Here is a 20,993-nt window from a genome sequence, read left to right on the forward strand (position 1 = left end):
TCAAAATACACACATAAATATTCACGTAAAAATAGTCAGGCTATTGTTATACTTTGGCAAAGACCTTCCAGCATGATCAAGGCATCATGAACCATAGCCAAACTGAACCAACATTAACATTTTCCCTGCCATCACTTTAAAAACATTTACATAGGAGAACTATATAGCATTTAAATTCTCACAATGCATATATGTTATGGGGAACAAAACCAAATTAATTCTACTTAAAGCTTCCCCCCAATATCAAGCCATTTTTAAATAGACGTAGTAATAAAAAAATAATTTGGAGGGAAATTTTAAAATTGCAAGATAAATTTATAGTCTATATGCAGGGATTCCATCATTATTATAACCATTAATCAATAAAAATTAAAAGACCTTCCTAATTTTATCAACTTCTCTCCTCTTGATGGGTGCTTAAGCCGTTTTTAATGCTCTCCTATTACTACATACAGAGCTTCAATGAACATCGTTCATTGTACATGAATCTCTGTATTTTTATTTTATTAGAACGTATCCCCAAATAAAGAATTCCCATGTGAAAGGATGGGCACTTAATTTTGAGGCTTCTGAAATAAGTTAGCAAATTGTTTTTCTAAAGTCTGGAACAATTTAAGCTCTTACATGCAGCATGAGAAAGCCCATCTAGCCAGATCCTTACCAATTTTGGAGTACCCCTTATTATACACTTTATTAATTTGATTGATGAAACTTTCATTAATGCCTTTAGGTTGCTTTGTTTGATTACTAATGAGGTTAAACATTTTTTTCACATGAAAGGCCATTTATATTTCTTCTGTGAATTGTTTTATGTTCTTGCCCAGGCATGTACTGCTACCTACCGCTTTTCTTATCAGTTTGTGAAGTTTGTGTGTGTGTATAAAGGCCATTAATATTTGAATCAAAAATATTAAAATACCTGTCTTGGAAAAATAAAATACCAAGATATCAACCATTCTCAAAATATCATCCTGGTCACTTTTCACACTCAGCCACTTGCCTGGTTCCGTGTCGATGAGTACTCGGGATTGACCGGAAGGAAGGGAACGACGGTTGTCTCGGTCACCAGGGTGCTGTGGTTTTGCGTGGCAAGCCAGACTAGCCAGAGGAGAGAGCCAGAGACAGAATCTCATCACCATGGGTGCGCCACTGCTCCTCTGAGAGCCGCGGCCCCGCCTTACTAGGGAGACTCAAGGAAGCACACTCCGAAGCCAACATACACAAAAGGAAATGTCCACACACGTGTTATCAGGACAGGAGAAATTGGGCAAGTAAACACTGAGGCTGGCAGCTTGTCACTGCCCACTGATAACAAGCATATTAGATAAAGCCCCACGTTAAGTCACCTGCATCAGTCTCTCGCCTGTCAACTTCATCGTACACATCCATGGCAAGTTCTTCAAACAAGTGATTACTTAGCTGAAAGTAAAAAAATATCAGGAACACAAGGGACAAGGATTAACACTAGCAGAATGGTGGGGACTGGGACTTATTCACCCTTTTATCTCCAATGTTTTATCCAGAGCCAGTGCTTAGTAAATACCCACTGTAACACAGACAATACATTTCCAAAATAGTGCAGATCCTCCGATATCTCTGCTTCCCAGAGCAGCCTCACTCCTCTATGGTATGCAGACAGGGCTGTGCTATAGAGGAGGTAAGAGACATCTAAAATGTCTCTCTCAAACACAGGTTCTAGTGCTCTACTCTTCATGTGACATCACCTTGATGTCTTCTCTTTTGCTCTTGAGAATGTTTGCCAATGCCCCCAAATATAAGGGGTCATAAACCCTTGGCAGGGTAAAGATGCCAAAACATGCAATTTTGAGAGGATAGAAGATGCCATTGCATAAAAATATCACTGCCCTGGCCAGTGTGCTCAGGGTTTAGAGTGCTGGCTCTCACTCCGAAGGATCATGGATTCAATTCCCGGTCAAGGGCACATACCTGGGTTGCAGGTTTGATCCCCAGCCCATCGGGGTACATGCACGAAGCAACCAATCGATGTGTCTCTCTCACATCAATGTTTCTCTCTCTCTCTCCCTCCTCCTCTCTCTCTCTCCTCACCTCTCTCTTCCCTCCCTTTCTCTCCTCCCCTTCCCTCTCTCTAAAAAATCAATGGAAAAAAATATCCTCAGTCCAACCAGCATGGTTCAGTGGTTGAACGTTGACCTGTGAACCAGGAGGTCACAGGTTTGATTCTGGTCAGGGCACATGCTCAGGTTGCAGGCTCGATCCCATGTGGGGCGTGCAGGGGGTAGCCAATCAATGATTCTCTCTCATCATTGGTATGTCTATCTCTCTCTCTCTCCCTCTCTGAAATCAATAAAAAATATATTTTAAAAAAATATCCTCAGGTAAAGATTAACAAAAATAAATAAATTAATAAAAAATATCACCAGACCTTGGTTAAGGCTCTTTGCTATCTTCCTCAGTAGTAACCCCAATTCCCAGAACTCAGTAGCCCCAACAAAGGATAGGCTGTCTGATCCGTATGCTGTGCAGGGTCAGCCAACAAAATACTCCCCACAGACTAGGTGCCTGCCTGGCAGCAACCAGGATGGTCAAGGTCAGGGTCTTCCCTAACTCCGACAAGGCTAAGCCCCTGCCAGGGTGTCTCCGGCTCTCTCTATGCTTTTTTCCTCATAAATGCGCCCTAACAACTGGTGGCTGTTACTTTTAGTTGACTGCTTCCCCATTCTGTGAGTGTAAACTGAATTTCCTCTATTCTCTACTGTGTTCACCACATCCACACACAGTACCTGGCACTGAGATGGGGCTCAGTACATAGCCAATTACACATTGACCACAAGGCATTTTATGCAACAATTTTAAATGCTGGCTACACAGACCTCATGGGAACTCGTTAAAATGGATACAATACATTGTTGGGTGAAAAAAATCAGGATACTAAATTCTAAAATTCTGATCGAGCCTCATTTTAAAAAAAGATACCTGAAACAGGAATTAGAAGAAGTATTCCAAAATATTGAGGCTGAATCCATTAAGAGTATAGTGAATAAGGATTATTCCCCTTTTCTATTTTCCAAATTTTCTCTAGTGTGGTTACATTACATTTATAACAAAATAAACTCTGAGAGTCTTTTGCTGGATAAGGTGATGAAGGATTGAAAACTTGAACTTTTATCATGAATATCTAGTCTCTTTCCTTTTAGGAGATACAAGCTAATGTTATTACTAATAATAAATACAACAGCAATACTGATTGAGGGTTTACATCCAAGGCACTGCGCTAATATATTTAATATTCACAATACCTCTATGAAATAGTAACTACTATTACTCCACATAACAAGTAAGGAAATTGAGGCACAGAAGTTAGTAGCTTACCTAAAGTCACAAAGTCAATAAATGATAATAGATCTGAGATCCAAGTTTAAGTCTCTCACAATGTTAACATTTGCTAATTCAAGAAATACATTATTAGTCTTACTATATTTCTCTTAGCTTTTTGGGAGGGAGGGAGGGAGGAAGGAAGGAAGTAGGTAGAGATGGAGGGAGGAATGGAGATACTAGGATAGACACTGAATTGGCAATTATAATTGGCTGTGAGAATATTCTTCTCACCTGTGAGGAGACCACAAGTGGGGTCAACAGCAGCAGCAGCTCACCCTCACTGAGCAGTTCTGAGCTGCAACCCCTGCTACATCATTATCTCCCTTCCTAGGAGAGGACACCAAGGCACAGAGAGGCTAAGGAGCTTGTCAGAGCTGAGATCTGTACCTGAGCAGTCTGATGCAGAACCCAGGTTCTTCAGAGCTGTACTCAACTTGGTACCAGACATTCACCTAGTGCCTGCCACATGCTAGATATATTACAGACATAACCCCAGCTTTCATGCAGCTTTCAGCCTAGCAAATGTAAAATATTCAAAAGGAACTTGAGCTTTATCTTTACAGTTAGAATTATTTAAAATAAAAATTGGCTTACATAATATAATTAAAAGGAAATCACAGAATATTTATTGCTGACTCCAAAGCTTATCATCTTAACTACATGACCTCCTTAATTTAAAAAAGGCGATAAAACACAGACACACAAAACCATACAGAACACAGAGACACCAAACAAATTGCAAAAAATACATTTATTTCATATTACAGTTAAATAGTAAGGATAAATTCATTTTATGGAATATTTGGTACTTAATATTATATGACGTTCTAGTAAAGGGTTTTCTGTGAAAAGGGGAATGAAGAGAAAGCCATAAATTAGAGGAGTTGCAATTTCAGTTGGGCTTCGGGAAAACTACTACCTACGTGGTGAAGGTGGTCACTTTTCAGCTGCCTGAATGATGAAAGGGATGGAAGCTGGGAAAGGGGAATGCTGCAGGAAAGAGAGGAAAAGAGGACTCCTGAAAGAGGACTTGAAGGTGGCAGCGAATGGCCAAGAATGCAGACACAATGGGAACAAGATGGGAGGTAGGGCAGGCACTGAAAGGTGAAAGTTGGATGATGTCCTTAGGGTTACAAAAAGAATCATCTTGGTTCTGATCCAGAGAGCAATGGGAACAGCTGGGGAGTGTAATCTCGTGGTTAAAACTGAGGAAGCGCCTTAGTGAAGCTTCATTTGTGGAGACTAAACAAAGAGAATTCGTCCCAGAGAGGTAGATTCCTGACTAACCCTAAGGTGGGCAGGATGGGAAGAAACACTCAGATTCAAGTGAGGCTTGACCTGCAGAACTAGGCAAACTCTGAGCACATACCCGGGGCAGGCCCACCAGCTTTTTAAAGCATACATTTATAAAGCTCTGATGAATGGCATGGGACAGGCAAGAGAGTTACAACCGAGGCTGGATCCCAATGGCAGCAAGTGAATCTCTGGTACTCACCGTTCCAGCACCTGTTTTTATCCATCTAAGCAGCCTGAGGCTACAGGAAGCAATCCCAAAAAGTTTGTTCCACTTACTTATTTACATTGGGAGAAACAAGGGACTCTTTTAATTTTTTTAACAAGGAACTCTTATAAGGCGAAACAACTTCTTAATAGCAAAAGCACAGTCTTCGCATTTAAAATAACTAAGAAAAATGGCATTATTTGAAGCAGAGCCAATAAGCTGGATACACTGAACGTACAGTACTTCCAGTCTTCATGGCTATATACTCAATGGTCTGCTTCTGGTTTAACAGCAGCTAAGAGTATAAAATAGTCATCTGATGCAATAGGAAAGAGCTGCGAACAGGTTAATGCAGGATACAGTTCCCATACTGGAGTTCACTAGGAAATAGAGATACTCACAGATTGAAGTTTCTTCTTAGCAGCTTTTGCCAATTCAGACAAATCCAGGCTGCTAAGAAAATGTACAAAACTAATAAGCAAATAAATAATTTTTTTTTCATGAACTCTATAGAAGATAAAAATGGCCAAGGGAGCAAGATATTAGAGTTCATGGACATGGTCAGAGCCAAAAATTCTATAGCCCAAAAGAGTCAGTGAGGAAACTTTGAACAGAACAACTTGGTGAAAGTAACTCCTTCTAGAAATACCATAATCACCCTGGCCGGTTTGGCTCAGTGGATAGAGCATCAGTCTGTGGACCGGGCCTCTAGTCTAGAGCTTCCCTGGGTTCGATTCCAGTCAAGGGCACGTACCTCGGTTGCAGGCTCCCAGCCCTGGTCAGGTGCATGCAGGAGGCAACCAATCGATGTGTCTCTCTCACATCGATGTTTTTCTCTCTGAATCTTTCCCTCTCCCTTTGACTCTCTCTAAAAATTAATGGGAAAATATCCTCAGGTGAGGATTAAAAAAAATTAAAAACAGAAATATCATAATCATGTAATATGGTTAAAAGAAAAATAATCACCTACTAACTTAAAAAATGAGAAAAGTCACCATTTTTGAAGTATTAAAAAAAAGCATGGTAGAAGAAAATATCAAAAGGGCAGAATGTGAAAAACCAGAATGGCAAGATTACATCTAGAATAGCAATTAATCATTTCATAAACTCTTGACAGTATTTGTGCAAAGATAACTGGCTAAATTAAGGGTTCATTCCTGCAGCTTCGATATCACCTGACCTTACAGATACAGCCCACCTTTTGTTTAGCAATGAGCTAAGAATGTTTACATTTTTAAATGGTTGGGGGGGGGGGGGCGCAAGGAAGAATAGTATTTCATAATTTGTGAAAATTATATATAAAATTCAAATTTCAGTATCCGAAAATAAAATTTTATTGGAACAGGCATGCCCTTCATGTACATAGTGTCATGGATGCTTTCATCTACAATGGTAGAGTTGAGTAGTTGTGACAGAGGCTGTATGGCCCAAAAAGTCTTAAATATTTACTATCTAGCCTTTAACAACAACATAAAAACTTGCCAATCCCAGTTATAGACAAAGAATATACTCTCTTATAATAAAGAAATATTCTTTGAACATAATCTACAGACATATTGTCACAACTAGCTAATACTGTGACAATATCACGGACTCCAATTTTCATATTAGTAAATTTGTTACTTGTGCTCTTTCAAACTTAAGTTTTATATGGTGGTTTACTTACAGCCGTCTTATTTCCAAATTGTATAGCCATAAAAGAGAAAAATGTATGGGCTTTGTTAAAAACAAAATATTATACACTTAAACACTATACAACCAAGGAAATATTTGAGACAGATAAAATTGATTGGTTATTTAAATGACCTTACCTGTCTGCCATTTGAGGTATTATAAAGTGCTGTCCATTTTTGTGATCTGAAAAAGAAACCAAGCCAAAGTTTGTTCATATAAATATTGATAAGATCTGTAAAGGAGCACCACCGTTATTTTCTCAATTTATGTTTTGCAATTAGTATCTTCCCATAATTATGAATTACGTGGGGGAACTTAAGTTGCCAAACTGGCTACAAGTTCCCGAAGACTTGGCTAGTAGCAAGGATTGTATTCTCGTTTTCTTTCTGGTACGGAAGTCTAGACATCATTAAGCAGAAAGCCTACGCCCACCCCAATCCTTATGCTTTGTTCATCCCCAGTGTAAGTGATGACCTTCAGCCTTTGAAAGAAAGCTTAGGGAGCTGAATTAGCTCACAGCAGGCTTCCATTAGCTCTCCATGTAGCATGAGCGGGTTTCCTTGAGCTTTGGTGGCTCACCTTCAAATTAATCTATACTAATAAAAGGGTAATATGCTAATTAGACCGGGTCGACCAGACATCTTCCAGATATCCGACTTCCTTCTGGACAAAGCCATGGTGGCGGGGGCCGAGACAGAGACAGGGGCGATCAGGGGAGGACAGTTGGGGGCGATCAGGCTGGCAGGGGAGCGGTTAGGGGGATCAGGCAGGCAGGTGAGCAGTTAGGAGCCAGCGGTCCTGGATTGGGGAGGGTGCAGGTTGGGCTGAGGGACACCCACCCCCACATGAATTTCGTGCACCGGGCCTCTAGTCTATATTAAAAGCATAATATGCAAATTGACCGAACGGCCAAACAGTGGAATGACCGTCCAGACAACCTTCCAGAAGAAAACGGAGCTGCAAGGGCCAAGGCAGCCAGGGCTGAGACCCTTGCATGAATTTCACGTATTGGGCTTCTAGTCAATTAGTATAAAAGTCTGGACTGGGACAGGTGGTTTTGGCAGATCCAGGCAGGGGCTCTGTTTTCTACAATGCTAGCTAACTCCGTTCTAATACAGCTTCTGGAAAAACACTGATCATATGTCAGTGTATAAAGCCACTACAAGCATTCACATATAAGTTTTTGTGCAAATATAAGTATTTCTCTTGGGTGTATCAGATACTTAGGAGTGGGATTGCTAGGTTATAAATAAATATATGTTTAACTTGGCAAGAAAATTTTCCAGAGTAAGTTGTATCATTTTGCTTTCTGTCCAACAATGTACGGGAGTTAAAGTTGTTTCCCATCTTCTCCTGCACTTGAATTGTCAGGTTTTTAAAATTTTACTTTTACTTTAGTAATTCTAATATGTAGTGGCATCTCACTGTGGTTTTAATTTGCAATTCCTTAATGACTAATGATGCTAAGCTTCTCTCTTCATGTAATTATTATTTTTTAAATTTATCTTTATCGTTGAAAGTTATACAGATGTACCCTTCCTTCCCCACTCCCCCCACCTTGACCCCTTCTAGCCCACCTCCTTCCCCTGCCCCAGGCCTTCACCACACTATAGTCTATGTCCATGGGTTATGCATATATGCACATAAATTCTTTGGTTAATCTCTTCCCATCCACCCACCCACCCCTGCCTTCCCTTTGGGATTCATCAGTCTGTTCCATTTTCCATGTCAATGGATCTATTTTGTTCATCAGTTTATTTTGTTCTTTAGATTCCACATATGAGTGAGATCATGTGATACTTGTCTTTCTCTGACTGGTTTATTTATTTGTCATCTGTATATTGTCTCTGCCCAGTTTTTATTGGGTTGTTTTCTTACTGTTGAGTTTTAAGTATTCTGGATCCAAGAAAGTTGTATAAATATTTTGGATCCTTTGTTGGATATGTGATTTCCACATACTCCCTCCCAGTCTGTGGCTTGTTTCTTCAGTATCTTTTTTTGTTTTGTTAATATATTTTTATTGATTTAAGAGAGGAAGGGAGAGGGAGAAAGAGAGATAGAAACATCAATGATGAGAGAGAATCATTGATCGGCTGCCTCCTGCACACCCCCTACTGGAGATAAAGCCTACAACCCGGGCATGTGCCCTTGACTGGAATCGAATCCAGGACCTTTCAGTTTGCAGGCTGACACTCTATCCACTGAGCAAACCAGCTAGGACTCTTTTCATTATCTTAACTGTAGCTTTTACAGAGGAAAAATTTTAAATTTTGACAAAGTCCAATTTATCAACATTTTATTTTATGGCTTATGCTGTCGATATTACAACCAAGTACTTTACCTAGTCCAAGATCACAAAGAGTTTCTCCTGTGTTTTCTTCTAGTTTCTAGTTTTATGTTTTTATTTAGATCTATGATCCATTTTGAAGTCTATAGTCCTAATCTCTACTCACTCTAAAATGGCCAAGTAGAGGGTTAGACTTTCTTTAAAATAAAATTTTTTTTAAATTATTTTTTTAAATTCTCACCTGCGGATATTTTTCCATTGATTTTTAGAGAGAGTGGAAGAGAGAGGGAAAGACAGAAATATTGATGTGAGAGAAACACATCGACTGGTTGCCTCCTGCATGAGCCCAGACCAGGGCCCGGGCCAGCGAGGAGCCTGCAACCCAGGTATGTACCCTTGACCGAAATTGAACCCATGACCGTTTGATCCACAGGCCGACTATCCACTGAGCCAAACTGGCTAGGGCAAGAGTTAGACTTTCTTATTTAAAAAAAAAAAAATTGTATTGATCAGAAACATCGATCGACTGCCTCCTGCACACCCCCTTCTGGGGATTGAGCTGACAACCTTGTCGTATCAGGACAATGCTCTTACCAACTGAGCTACCTGGACAGGGCCTTATAAGATCATATTTAAGGTGGGTATCTTGTAGACAGCATACAGTTAGGGCTTGTTTTCTGTTTTAAATCTTCTGATAATGTCTGCTTTTAATTGGCATGTTTAGCTCAGGAACATTTAGTGTCATTATTGCAATGTCTGGATGTAAGTCTATGATTGTACTAGTTTCTGCTTGGGCCTCAGTTTTTTGTTCCGCTCTCCCCCTTTCTTTTTTTTTGAATATTTTTGAATCAAAATATCTTTTGATTATTTGATTGACTTTTAATATTCTATTTTATTTCTAGAATTTTTGAGCATATATCATTGTATGTAGTCTTTTTTTAGTGGTTGTGCTAGGGATTATAATACACATAAATTTTTACAGTGTACTTAGAAATAACATTTTACCATTTTAAGAAGGCAATCTTACCTCCATATTTCTCTCTCCCTTTTTATGTTGTAGTTGTCAAATTTATTACATTGACATATGCTGAAAACCCCACCAGATGTTATAATTTTTACTTTAAACTATACATATCTTAAAGAATTTAAGAGGAAAACATAGCTGTTATTTTTATCCAGATACTTATCATGTCTGATGCTCTTCTTTCATTCCTTAAGTTCCAAGATTCCTTCCAGTATCATTTCCCTTCTACTCAAAGAACTTGCTTTAGCATTTCTGCTAGAGCAACTAATTCTCTTCTTTTCCTTCATCTTAAAATGTCTTTATTTTGCTTCATTCCTGAAGGTTATTTTCATTGAAAATTGGAGTCCTGGATTGACAACTCTTTTTTGTTTCAGCACTTCAAAAATATTGTACTACCTCCTTTTCATATCCATGGTTTCTGATGAGAAATCTAGTCATTCAAATAATTGTTCTTCTGGTGTCATTTATTTTCTTGCAGTTTCAGAATGTTTTGTTGTCTTTGGTTTTCAGCAGTTTGATTTTAATATATCTGAGTGACAATTTCTTTGAGTTTATTCTTTTTGGAATTCTTTGAGCTTCTTGAATCTGTAAGCGTATGTCTTTTGCCAAATTTAGAGTTTTTAGCCAATATTTCTTTAAGCATTTTTTCTGTATCACACTCTGATCTCTTTCTGGGAATCTGCTGATACAAATGTGACCTTTTGCTATTGTCCCACAGGTCCCTGAGGCTCTGTCTAGTTTCATTTTCCTCCCACTCTTTTTTTCTATTGTTCAGAACTGGGTAATTTCTAGTGATCTATTTTCAATTAGTCGCTCTTTTGTCATCTCCAATCTGCTATTAAGCCTATCCAGTGAATTATATTTTTTCAGTTGTAATATTTCTATTTGGTTCATTTCTTTATCTTCTATTCTCTATGCTGAAATTTTCTACATTTCTATTTGTTTCAAGATGTTCACACTTTTTAGAGCATGCTGTCCCTGTTTGCTTAAAATTTTTTGTCTGATAATTCCAACAACTGTGTCATCTGAGGTTGGTGTCTATTGACTACTTTTTCCTTACAAGTCTTTGGGATTTCCCTGGTGTCAAGTCATTATAAATGGTATCTTGGACATTTTAAATATTACGTTGTGAAACTGATTCTTCCTTACATTTTATGGACAGTGTTAATTCTTTTTTTGTTTTTTAAATATGTTCTTATTGATTTCAGAGAAAGAGAGAGAGACAGAAACATCAATGATGAGAGAGAATCATCAATTGGCTGCCTCCTGCATGCCCTACACTGGGGGGTCGAGCCCCCAACCCAGGCATGTATCACAACTGGGAATCAAACCATGACCTCCTGGTTCATGGGAAAATGCTCAACCACTGAGCCACACTGACTGGGCAGTATTTTTATTTTAGTAGGTTAGGTTCTACCTCTTGGGCCAAGTGGTGAGAGAATACAGAGAAAAATAAAAGCAATCAGGATTCCCCTCATGCTCTTGGCCAGAGATTTAGGCTGATTTAGCCACAGGACTGCCTTGGGGCTAGGGTAAGGGGAAAAGGAAGGAGGAAAAAAAAAGGGAATCCTCCAACTCTCTGTCCTGCAGGAGTCCTACTTCCTGCTCCTCATACCAGACCGAAAAGACTTCTTTGCATCAGTTATATAGTTCCAGTTTCAGGCTGCCGTAGAGGCCTTATTAGAAGTACACAACACTCACCACCAGCTTGATGGTAACTTGAATTCCCTAATCCACGAGCTAGAGTCCTTAAATAGCTATTCCATGCATTTGGTCCAGGGTTTTTAACTATATTCAGGAGAGACAGGGTGGGGTGTGTTTACTCCATCTCACCAGGAACTGGACCCACATCAGGGGCTCCTAACTCTATGTACAGCCAAAATGGAGAACCACTATATACATGTATGTGGATATTCTACATCAGGGGTTGGCAAACTTTTTCTGTAAAAGGCCAGATAAATATTTTAGGCTCTTTGGCTATGTGGTCTCCGTCACTATTACTCAACCTACTCAACTCTGCTTCTATAGTGCAAAAGCAGCCATAGACAATCTGGAATTGGCCTGGCTATCTTGCAATAAAACTTCATTTTAAAAACAGGTCATTGGCTAGATTTGGCGCACTGAATCATGGTTTAATGACCCCAGTTCCACCTCAAAAATAAAGGTGGTTAAAGGCAAAATTCACTTTTGGACTTTTTTCCATTCCTTAGACAGAATTCTTCAAATAACTACAAAAGTGACTGCTTTGCTCTTGCATTCCTAGTCCCATTACATGCCAAGAACTGTGATGCACATTCAGTTTTGGTTTAATTATGCACTTTGATGCCTGAAACAGTCACTATCTAGAGCTAAAATAGTTATAAAAGCTAAAATTCAAGGAGATTTGACCAACATCTTTTACATAAAACTGAAAATGCTGTAGTTATCATTTCAAATAGAAATCCTTATTCACAATGTTCTGGAGGATATGTTACAGCAGAGGTCATAAATAATAGTGTCCCAACTTGTTTTTCCAGAGGCTGACTAACTGGAGGTGTGGAGAGGCTGAGGTCCTTTCACTCACCTGGTTTCCTGCCACAGAGATAAAAGGCTAGTCTGTCAGTCAGCTCATACTGTATTTCTACAAGGCGTTCTGCCAGCTCGTGGTGCCCTCCTTGCCTACCAAGAGAAAACAAAGTACCATTTATATTGCTCACCAGCCACTGGCTCTAGAATAAAAAAGGACAGAGAGGTCTCCTGAGACACCTGAGCAATTATCAAACATGACTTTTTAGAATAGTCAACCTTTTTGTGTGAGGTAAACTGTCAAGGTCTACTTTGATTCCCACATTTATAAACTGTTCTCATAATCTGAAATACTCCCTCTCCTTTTATATAAAAGACAGAATACTTAATAAAGAATTCAAGAACTTATCAGGTAAATAATAACTTCATCTAATGAGGCAGAAGATAAAATTAATAAATGGTCTAGTATAGAGATTCTCAAAAATTAACAAAAGTGCTTTAAAATTTATACAGATATCCAGGCCTCACCCTTGGAAATTCTGAATCTGTGAAGATGAATGAGTAGAGACATCAATATTTTAAAGATGGTCTTTCCGGGAGAAACCAAGATGGCAGCATAGGTGAATACCTAAACTGCTGCCTCGCACAACAATTTCAAAACTACAGCTAAAAGACAGAACGAACATCATCCAGAACCATAGGAAAGCTGGCTGAGTGGAAATTCTACAACTAGAAGGAAAGAGAGGGGCACACGGAGACTCAGAGGAGCTGCAAAAGGCTGAGGTACGGAGACATGCGCGGAGAGGACGGGCGGCTCAGTGCCTGGCTAGCTTTCTCTAGTGGGAGAGAGACGGTAGCTCCCGACTGCACTGAAACCCAGTTCCAACTGCACTGAACCTCAGTTCCAGGCGAGACCCTGGGGTCCCAGACTCATACGGGGGAGGCTGGACTGTCGGGAAAAGAGAGGAGCGCACGGAAACTCAGGGGAGCCGCTAAAGGCAGAGGCCTGGAGGCACGCGCACTTGGACTAACTGCTAAGTGTGCCGCTGGCTTTCTCTAGCGGGAGGAAGACGGAAGCTCCGGACTGCGCTGAACTCCAATTCCGGGCGAGAATCTGGGAATCCAGATTCATTGGGGGAGAAACTGGACTGTCTGGCAGTGGGTGAAACTCGAGGGCAGCTTTCTCTCAGAGGTGCTTGCAGCAATTACCGAGGGACACTGAGACCCAGGGGCCTCATAGGGCAGGGCTGACGGGAAGCCAAGGCTGTCTGCTCAGTCCTGAGACTCTGCCCCATCCAAACTGAGCACAGAGGCTTTTGCAATTTTGCAAGTCTTGTCTCATAAGGGTGTCTCCAGCACAGAAGTTCTCCCAGCATAGACAGAGCTGATCCTCACAGCCAATTGGCCTGGAGGTCAATTCCTCCCAGTGATACCAACAACAATCAAGACTTAACTACAACAAAGCTGTACACACAGTCCACAAAGGGGTGCACTAAGAGTGTCCACCTCAGGTAACTAGGGAGGCTGAGACACTGGGCCCTATAGGACACCTAGCACACAAAGCTACTCTACCAAATCAGGGAAGCAACGAAAATGCAGAGACAAATAAACAGATCACAAATGAAAGAAATGGAGGAAAACAAACGACTGGATATAGAGTTCAAAACCACGATTATAAGGTTTTTCAAGAATTTCCTAGAAAAGGCCGATAAGTTTAGCGAGACCCTCGAGGATATGAAAAAGGACCAACTAGAAATTAAACATACACTGACTGAAATAAAAAATATTATACAGAGACCTAACAGCAGACTAGAGGAATGCAAGAATCAAGTCAAGGATTTGAAATACAAAGAAGCAAAAAACACTCAACCGGAAAAGCAAAAAGAAAAAAGAATCCAAAAATTTGAAGATAGTGTAAGAAGCTTCTGGGACAACTTCAAGTGTACCAACATCAGAATTATGGGGGTGCCAGAAGAAGAGAGAGAGCAGGATACTAAAAACCTATTTGAAGAAATAATTACTGAAAACGTCCCCCACCTGGTGAAAGAAATAGACTTACAAGTCCAGGAAGTGCACAGAACCCCAAACAAAAGGAATCCAAAGAGGACCACACCAAGACACATCATAATTAAAATGCCGAGGGCAAAGGACAAAGAGAGAATATTAAAAGCAGCAAGAGAAAAACAGTTAATTACCTACAAGGGAGCACCCATACCACTATCAGCGGATTTCTCAACAGAAACTATGCAGGCCAGACGGGAGTGGCAAGAAATATTCAAAGTGATGAATAGTAAGAACCTACAACCAAGATTACTCTACCCAGCAAAGCTATCATTCAGGATTGAAGGTCAGATAAAGAGCTTCACAGATAAGAAAAAGCTAAAGGAGTTCACCACCACCAAACCAGTATTATGTGAAATGCTGAAAGGTACTCTTTAAGAAGAGGAAGAAGAAGAAAAAGGCAAAGATAAAAATTATGAACAACAAATACATATCTATCAACAAGTGAATCTAAAAACCAAGTGAATAAAAAAATCTGAGGAACAGAATAAACTGGTGAATATAATAGAATCAGGGGCATAGAAAGGGAGTGGACTGACAATTCTCAGGGGGGAAGGGGTGTGGGGGGTGCAAGAAGAGACTGGACAAAAATTGTACACCTATGGATGAGGACAGTGGGGGGGGGGAGATAAGGGCAGAGGGTGGGGTGGGAACCGGGTGGAGGGGAGCTATGGGGGGGAAAGAAAGGAACAACTGTAATAATCTGAACAATAAAGATTTATTAAATTAAAAAACAAAAAAGCTGGTCTTTCCACTAGATGCTTCCGATGGAGCCCATCTGACCTGGATGAGAGTTTAGTAACCATGTGGTCCTCAATTCAGAGACACAGACCAACCTAACCCACACCTGTAGCTTTCACCTCCTTATCTTCAATTTCCATAATAGAAAATATTAAGTCTGCCTTTCTTCATTCATGAAATAAATATATAAGCTGCTTGAAGTCCTTTTAGTAACAAGGCACATATAAACGGTACCCATGAAAAAATTCCAAGGTAAGTGATAGTATCATATACTGAGGGCTCTCTTCCTCTTAAAAGATGAAGTTAGTTTCTGTCAGTTTTTCTTTCTACCATTCAAGGCACTACAAAATATTCTCCCTATCACCCAACTTTGATTCTGTGATATATATCTTTTTTCCCCCTCATTTTGTAAACATCTATAAAATTAGGAAGTATCTTATAATTGATGATACTCATCATTTAATTGGCCAAGATTTTTAGTGGTATATAAAATAATGAATGACCCGTACAAACAGTGATGTCTTAGATCTGATCAAATAATGTAGCTCTTTATTCCCAGACAATTCTGTGCCATCCAGCCAGGTCCCCTGCTGTGGTGAGCATGCCCTGCCTATGCCTTCTTCCTGAACTTGACTCATGTCTTTCTTCTCCCCTGGAATGCCTGAGCTCTTCCTTCATACACCCAAATCTAATCCACTCTTCAAAGACCAAGTAAAAGAAATTTCTTAATGATTTGGCTGCAATGAAGAAACCTATATATGCCTTTTAAGACTAGTTATCTATTTTGGCAAACAAATTCCACATTATCTTGCCCCATTTAGCTCTTTTATGCATTTATGAATCATCTCCTCCATGGAACAGTAAATTCTAGGAGGGCAGAGTTTTGTCATTTCACCCATTTTATCCTCTGTAGAGTAAAATGCTTTGCAATTAATTTAGAAAAAGAAGGAAAGATGAGCTACATAAACCCTAGAATTGACAGTTTACTATAATTGTTTAATCACATATCTACCTACTCATACACATTTGTTTTTAAGTTTAAGCAATGGTTAAAAATATATAAAAATTGAGGAGTGGGTTCTGCCATTCTTAGTACTTGATTTGGAGTATAACTATGGCTTAAATACCATATCATTATAAAGAATCACATGAAAGATTGGAAGCTAAGCGGACGGGTTATGGTTCTACTTTCCCAGGTTCTAAGCTGATATTCATTTGAAAAGTCATCTGAAAATAACTGCATGTAAATCTTTATAATGGGTTAAATGTTAACCATACACAATTTAGCAATTTAACAATGAATCATACAAAACACAAAGAAGCCCAAACAGAGAGACGTGACAAGAATCTAGGTCTCTAACCTTGCATAATCAACAGGAGTTTTCCCACTGGAATCTTGTGTGCCTGGGTCTGCTCCATATACCGCCAATAATTCCGCCTGTAAAATCTGTCCTGCTTTGGAGGCAACATGGAGTGGGGTGTTTCCTTTTTCCTAAGAATCATTAATAAAACGGAGACAAAAAAAGCAAATTTAATAAAGAAAAGGCTACACGAACACAACCCACTTAGTTTCAATTTAATATGTAGATCAATTCCTGCTGTCTTACAGGGTGAAAGAAGTTGGCTTGTGCTCCTAAAGATAACAGCCTCAAACAGGTTTCAAGATTCCCTGTTCTCACGCTTGAATGGAGTTGCTGAAAAACACACAAACAAAAAGGAATGCTGTTAAAAGTGTAAAGAGTGATATACTAGAGCAGCTGGCAGACCATTTCGATATATGTTAGTCATACTTAGCTCAGTAAGGGGATGAAGCAGTCTCTCCCTTGCTGGTGACAACCATCCCTGGACACTAAGGCGGCATCAGGCCCATTTTACTGATAAGGAAACTAGGGCTGGGAAGGCTGACCTGCCCAAATGCAAGACCTCTCTAAGTGGCACAATTATACCTTGAATGAGAGGTAGTGTGGAGAGGTGGCTGAGCATGGCTCTGAAGTCTGATACACCTGAATTTCAAACCATATAAACCTTTAAGCTGTGTGACTTTGAGGAGGTTCATTAAGCAATCTGAACCCCAGTTTCCTCATCTCTAAAATGCCGATAATAATGCCACCTATTCACAGGGTTACTGTAAGGAGTCAATGGCACAGTAAAGTGCCTAGCACAGAACCTGGTACCTAGGAACTATTAAAAAAACCAGCTGTTATAGTATTATTGTTATTGTATTTATTATTATTTATTTTTTTAGGGAGTGTGGAAGGGAAGGGAGAGGAGAAACATCAATTGGTTGCCTCCCACATGCACCCCAACTGGGGACTGAACCCACTACCTTGGCATGTGCCCTGACCAGAAGTCGAACCCACAACCTTTCAGTGCATGGGACAACATTCAACCAACTGAGCCATAACAGCAGGACAGCTATTAATACTGCAGGGTTCTGCCTTATATTGCATCCTTCCCACACCACTATTCTTGGCCTTGTATACAATGCTCTAATGAAGTCTTTCAGGTGGGAAATGGGCCTGTGGCATACCAAATTCTGCACTACTGAAGAAAAATACTTATACATTCAGAAGATGCCTTCAATTCTGACCAAATTGTTGAAATGCAATAACCCTTATCATAGGAATAAACATATCCACTTTAACATCTTTATCTAAGCCTTATTTTTAAAATTTATTTTACTTTTAAAAACTGTGGTAAAAAAACACAGTCTTACTAATAATCGGAAGTAACAAGAAATGGAAGTAGCAAGAAACAAAGAAATAAAAATTTTTATGCAAAGTTTAAAATTCTGAACTGTGACTGCTCATGCTATGTGTGAACATTTGCCAAAAGAGTGCTTTGAAAACAGAGAAGCAGGCTTCTTGTAGCATCTCTGAAAAACAAGTAAAGGCCCACATAAAGAAAACAAACTACTCATTTTCTAAGTATAATAAACCACCCCATGTACTACAGCTTTGAGTCATACCCTGCTTCCTGAAGATCTTCTATTAAGTATGCAACCTAGAAACCTGAAGAAATCCCACAAACTTTCTAGTCCCTTCTAGAAACTGTGAGGGTTTCTACTTCAAAGGTAAACAAACAAAAAACTTATCCTATCCTATATAATAAAAGGCAAATATGCAAATCGCCTGAACGGCAAAATGACTGGTCACTATGATGTGCACTGACCACCAGGTGGCAGACACTCCACAGGGGGAGTGCCGCTCAGCCAGAAGCCTCTGTAGCAGCACTAAGGATGCCTAACTGTCAGACATCCCCCGAGGGCTCCCTGACTGCGAGAGGGCGCAGGCCGGGCTGAGGGACCCCGAGTGCAAGAATTTCATGCACCAGGCCTCTAGTTCTATATAATAAAAGGCCAGCAACCGTAACGGCATAATGACCGGAATGACCAATCAACCAGTCACTATGAGGTTCATTGACCACCTCTTGGTCCCTCCCCCGAGCCTGCAGGCTCCAATCGCTTGATGGCCAACGAGGAACCACGGGGGAACCGATGTGGCGGCGGGGCGGGACTGGGGACTGGTGAGTGGGCAGAAGGCAGACCTCTTGGTCCCGCCCCATGACCTGCAGGCTCCGATCATGGCGAATGGGAACCAAAGGGAACTGGGGTGGGTGGCGGCGGGGCGGGACTAGGGACTGGCGGGAAGCAGACCTCTTGGTCCCTTTCCCCAGCCCGCAGGCTCCAATCATGGCAAACGGGGAACCACGGGGAACCACGGGGAACCAGGTTGGGTGGTGTTGGGGTGGGAATAGGGACTGGCAAGCAGGCAGAAGGCAGACCTCTTGGTCCCTCCCCCTGGCCCATAGGCTCCGATTGCTGGATGGCAAATGGGGAACCACGGGGAACTGGGGTGAGCGGTGGCGGGGTGGGAATGGGGACTGACAAGCGGGTGGAAGATGGCCCTGATCACAGGCTAGGCCTAGGGACCCTACCTGCACACGATTTCATGCGCTGGGCCTCTAGTAGAAACATAATTTTTAAACCATATCTGAATAACACAAATAGATTTCTAGATACTTATTTTTCCTCTATGCCCTTACCTATACTAACATGAATGGCTGCCATTTGAATTAAGAATAAAGACAAAACCAACTGCAATGAAAAGCTGTTATTAGTTATTTAGTGACTAGATAGCAGCTTTTGTTTTGTTTTTCTTTTCTTCCTTTTAAGGTTTGTTTTTCCCCAAAACAAAACAATACACTGCTTCATCCAGTAATTTTAGAGATTTTAAAAGGTGTGACCCACCTTACTGAGATCTTTGGCAGTCACACTATCATCATCCCGGCAGGGCAAACGATGAACAAATGCTAACATCTGATACTTGGCTCTGATGAATTCCGCTTTATTAGGACTGGTTGGAAAACAGAAAAAAGAAAACATTTCACTTGCAGTTCAGATACGACATACCCCATACTCTAGGCTGTAAAAAGAGGAAGTGACCCACATTCCCTACTCAAGAATAAAATAAGCAACACTGAAATAAGTTTACAGCAGTGGGTCTGAAAACATATTATTAGTAATTATAATGGCCAGGACTGAATGTCTGCTTTTTATAGCATCTCTTTTCTCTGTGTAATTTTGTAATTGACCTAACAACCTTGGGAGGAAGCAGCATTTCATCCCATCTTATAGGCAAGGCATCAGGCTGACTGGAGAGCAAAACCTAGATGTCTGGTCTGACAGACCTCTTGTTTGAGTACCTAAGCTGAAATCTGATTACACCAACAGCCTTCAAGCCTTAGTCTCAAACTGGAGAAACCACTGACTTGTGCTGTGTAACCACACAAAAGAGATGGTCCCGTGCTTGGCCTGATTCTGCATTTCTTTTTTCTTCTTTATTGATTTTTAGAGAGATAGAGGAAGGAAAGGAGAGCGAGAGAGAAACATCGATCCATTGTTCCACTTATTCATGCATTCACTGGTTGATTGTTGTATATGCCCTGACTGGGGATTGAACCCATAACCTTGATGTATCAATGCTCTAACCAACTGAGCTACCTGGCCAGGTCCCCTTGTTCTGCATTTCTAATAGCAAAGAGTTCAATAAACAATTGGGGAACCACCTCCTGTGCTGCCCTTGTGGAGGCTGGTCAAAATAGCTGCACTCCTTTCAGTGGGCCCATGTGTCCCAAAGAAATAAAAGTATTTATAAACATTCCACTCACTGTACTTTATCCTGTGGATTAGCTTTACGTCTTCCGCTCATAATAGAGGCAGGGTCCAGCAAAGAATGCTCCCATATTGAATTAGCACCATTATTATATAAGGTTTCAACCATCTAAAACCAAACAGTATAACATCATATTTTAATTTCTTTCCACAAATATTCAGTGGTAATCAATCACTGAACAGGAAAAACAAAGCCCCATTACAAAAACTAGCATGACTGGCATCACACACATCATCATTTTCTGATTTTAGAGCATGAAAGATGAACCTGTACACAGAATTCAGATTTGACAAGTAGGGTAACTAAATATCTAAATGGGTTTGATTATATTGTTCAAGAGGCCGGATGCACAAAATTCATGCAAGAGGAGGCCTTCCTTCCCCCGGCTACCAGCTTTTCCCTCTGGCACCCGGGACTCGGGCTTCCCTCGCAGCACAGCACCGGCTTTGTCTGGAAGGTCGTCCAGTCTAATTAGCATATTACGCTTTTATTATTATAGATGAAGGAAAAGTACTTTGACACTTTAAGGCAGTGTTTCCCACAACTGGTTATCCAAATACTATTTACAAGATTCTTAACAACCTACGTACTGTCTAGACCAGGGGTAGGCAAACATTTTGACTCGAGGGCCACAATGGGTTCTTAAACTGGACCGGAGGGCCGGAACAA

The 20,993-nt window shown here is 40.5% G+C and overlaps 1 protein-coding gene across 8 annotated transcripts in view; it reads right to left on the reverse strand.

The window, feature by feature from the left end:
- GIT2 (GIT ArfGAP 2) overlaps positions 1-20,993 on the reverse strand; it is a 55,889-nt gene that overhangs the window by 28,561 nt on the left and 6,335 nt on the right. For all 8 annotated transcript variants that reach the window (XR_013959549.1, XM_080650143.1, XM_080650142.1 and 5 more), the window contains exons 3-11: positions 20,320-20,432; positions 19,400-19,505; positions 16,758-16,844; positions 16,512-16,642; positions 12,407-12,501; positions 6,670-6,715; positions 5,260-5,311; positions 1,347-1,419; positions 1,001-1,098 (exon numbers count right to left, since the gene is read on the reverse strand). Coding sequence is in view for 7 of the 8 variants with exons in the window: in XM_080650143.1 (XP_080506269.1) it covers positions 1,001-1,098; positions 1,347-1,419; positions 5,260-5,311; positions 6,670-6,715; positions 12,407-12,501; positions 16,512-16,642; positions 16,758-16,844; positions 19,400-19,505; positions 20,320-20,432 (801 nt within the window). In the remaining variant the exon portion in view is untranslated. The remainder of the gene's footprint in view (positions 1-1,000; positions 1,099-1,346; positions 1,420-5,259; positions 5,312-6,669; positions 6,716-12,406; positions 12,502-16,511; positions 16,643-16,757; positions 16,845-19,399; positions 19,506-20,319; positions 20,433-20,993) is intronic.

This window comes from Plecotus auritus, assembly GCF_963455305.1.
Source record: "Plecotus auritus genome assembly, chromosome: 13".
Lineage (NCBI taxonomy): Eukaryota > Metazoa > Chordata > Mammalia > Chiroptera > Vespertilionidae > Plecotus > Plecotus auritus.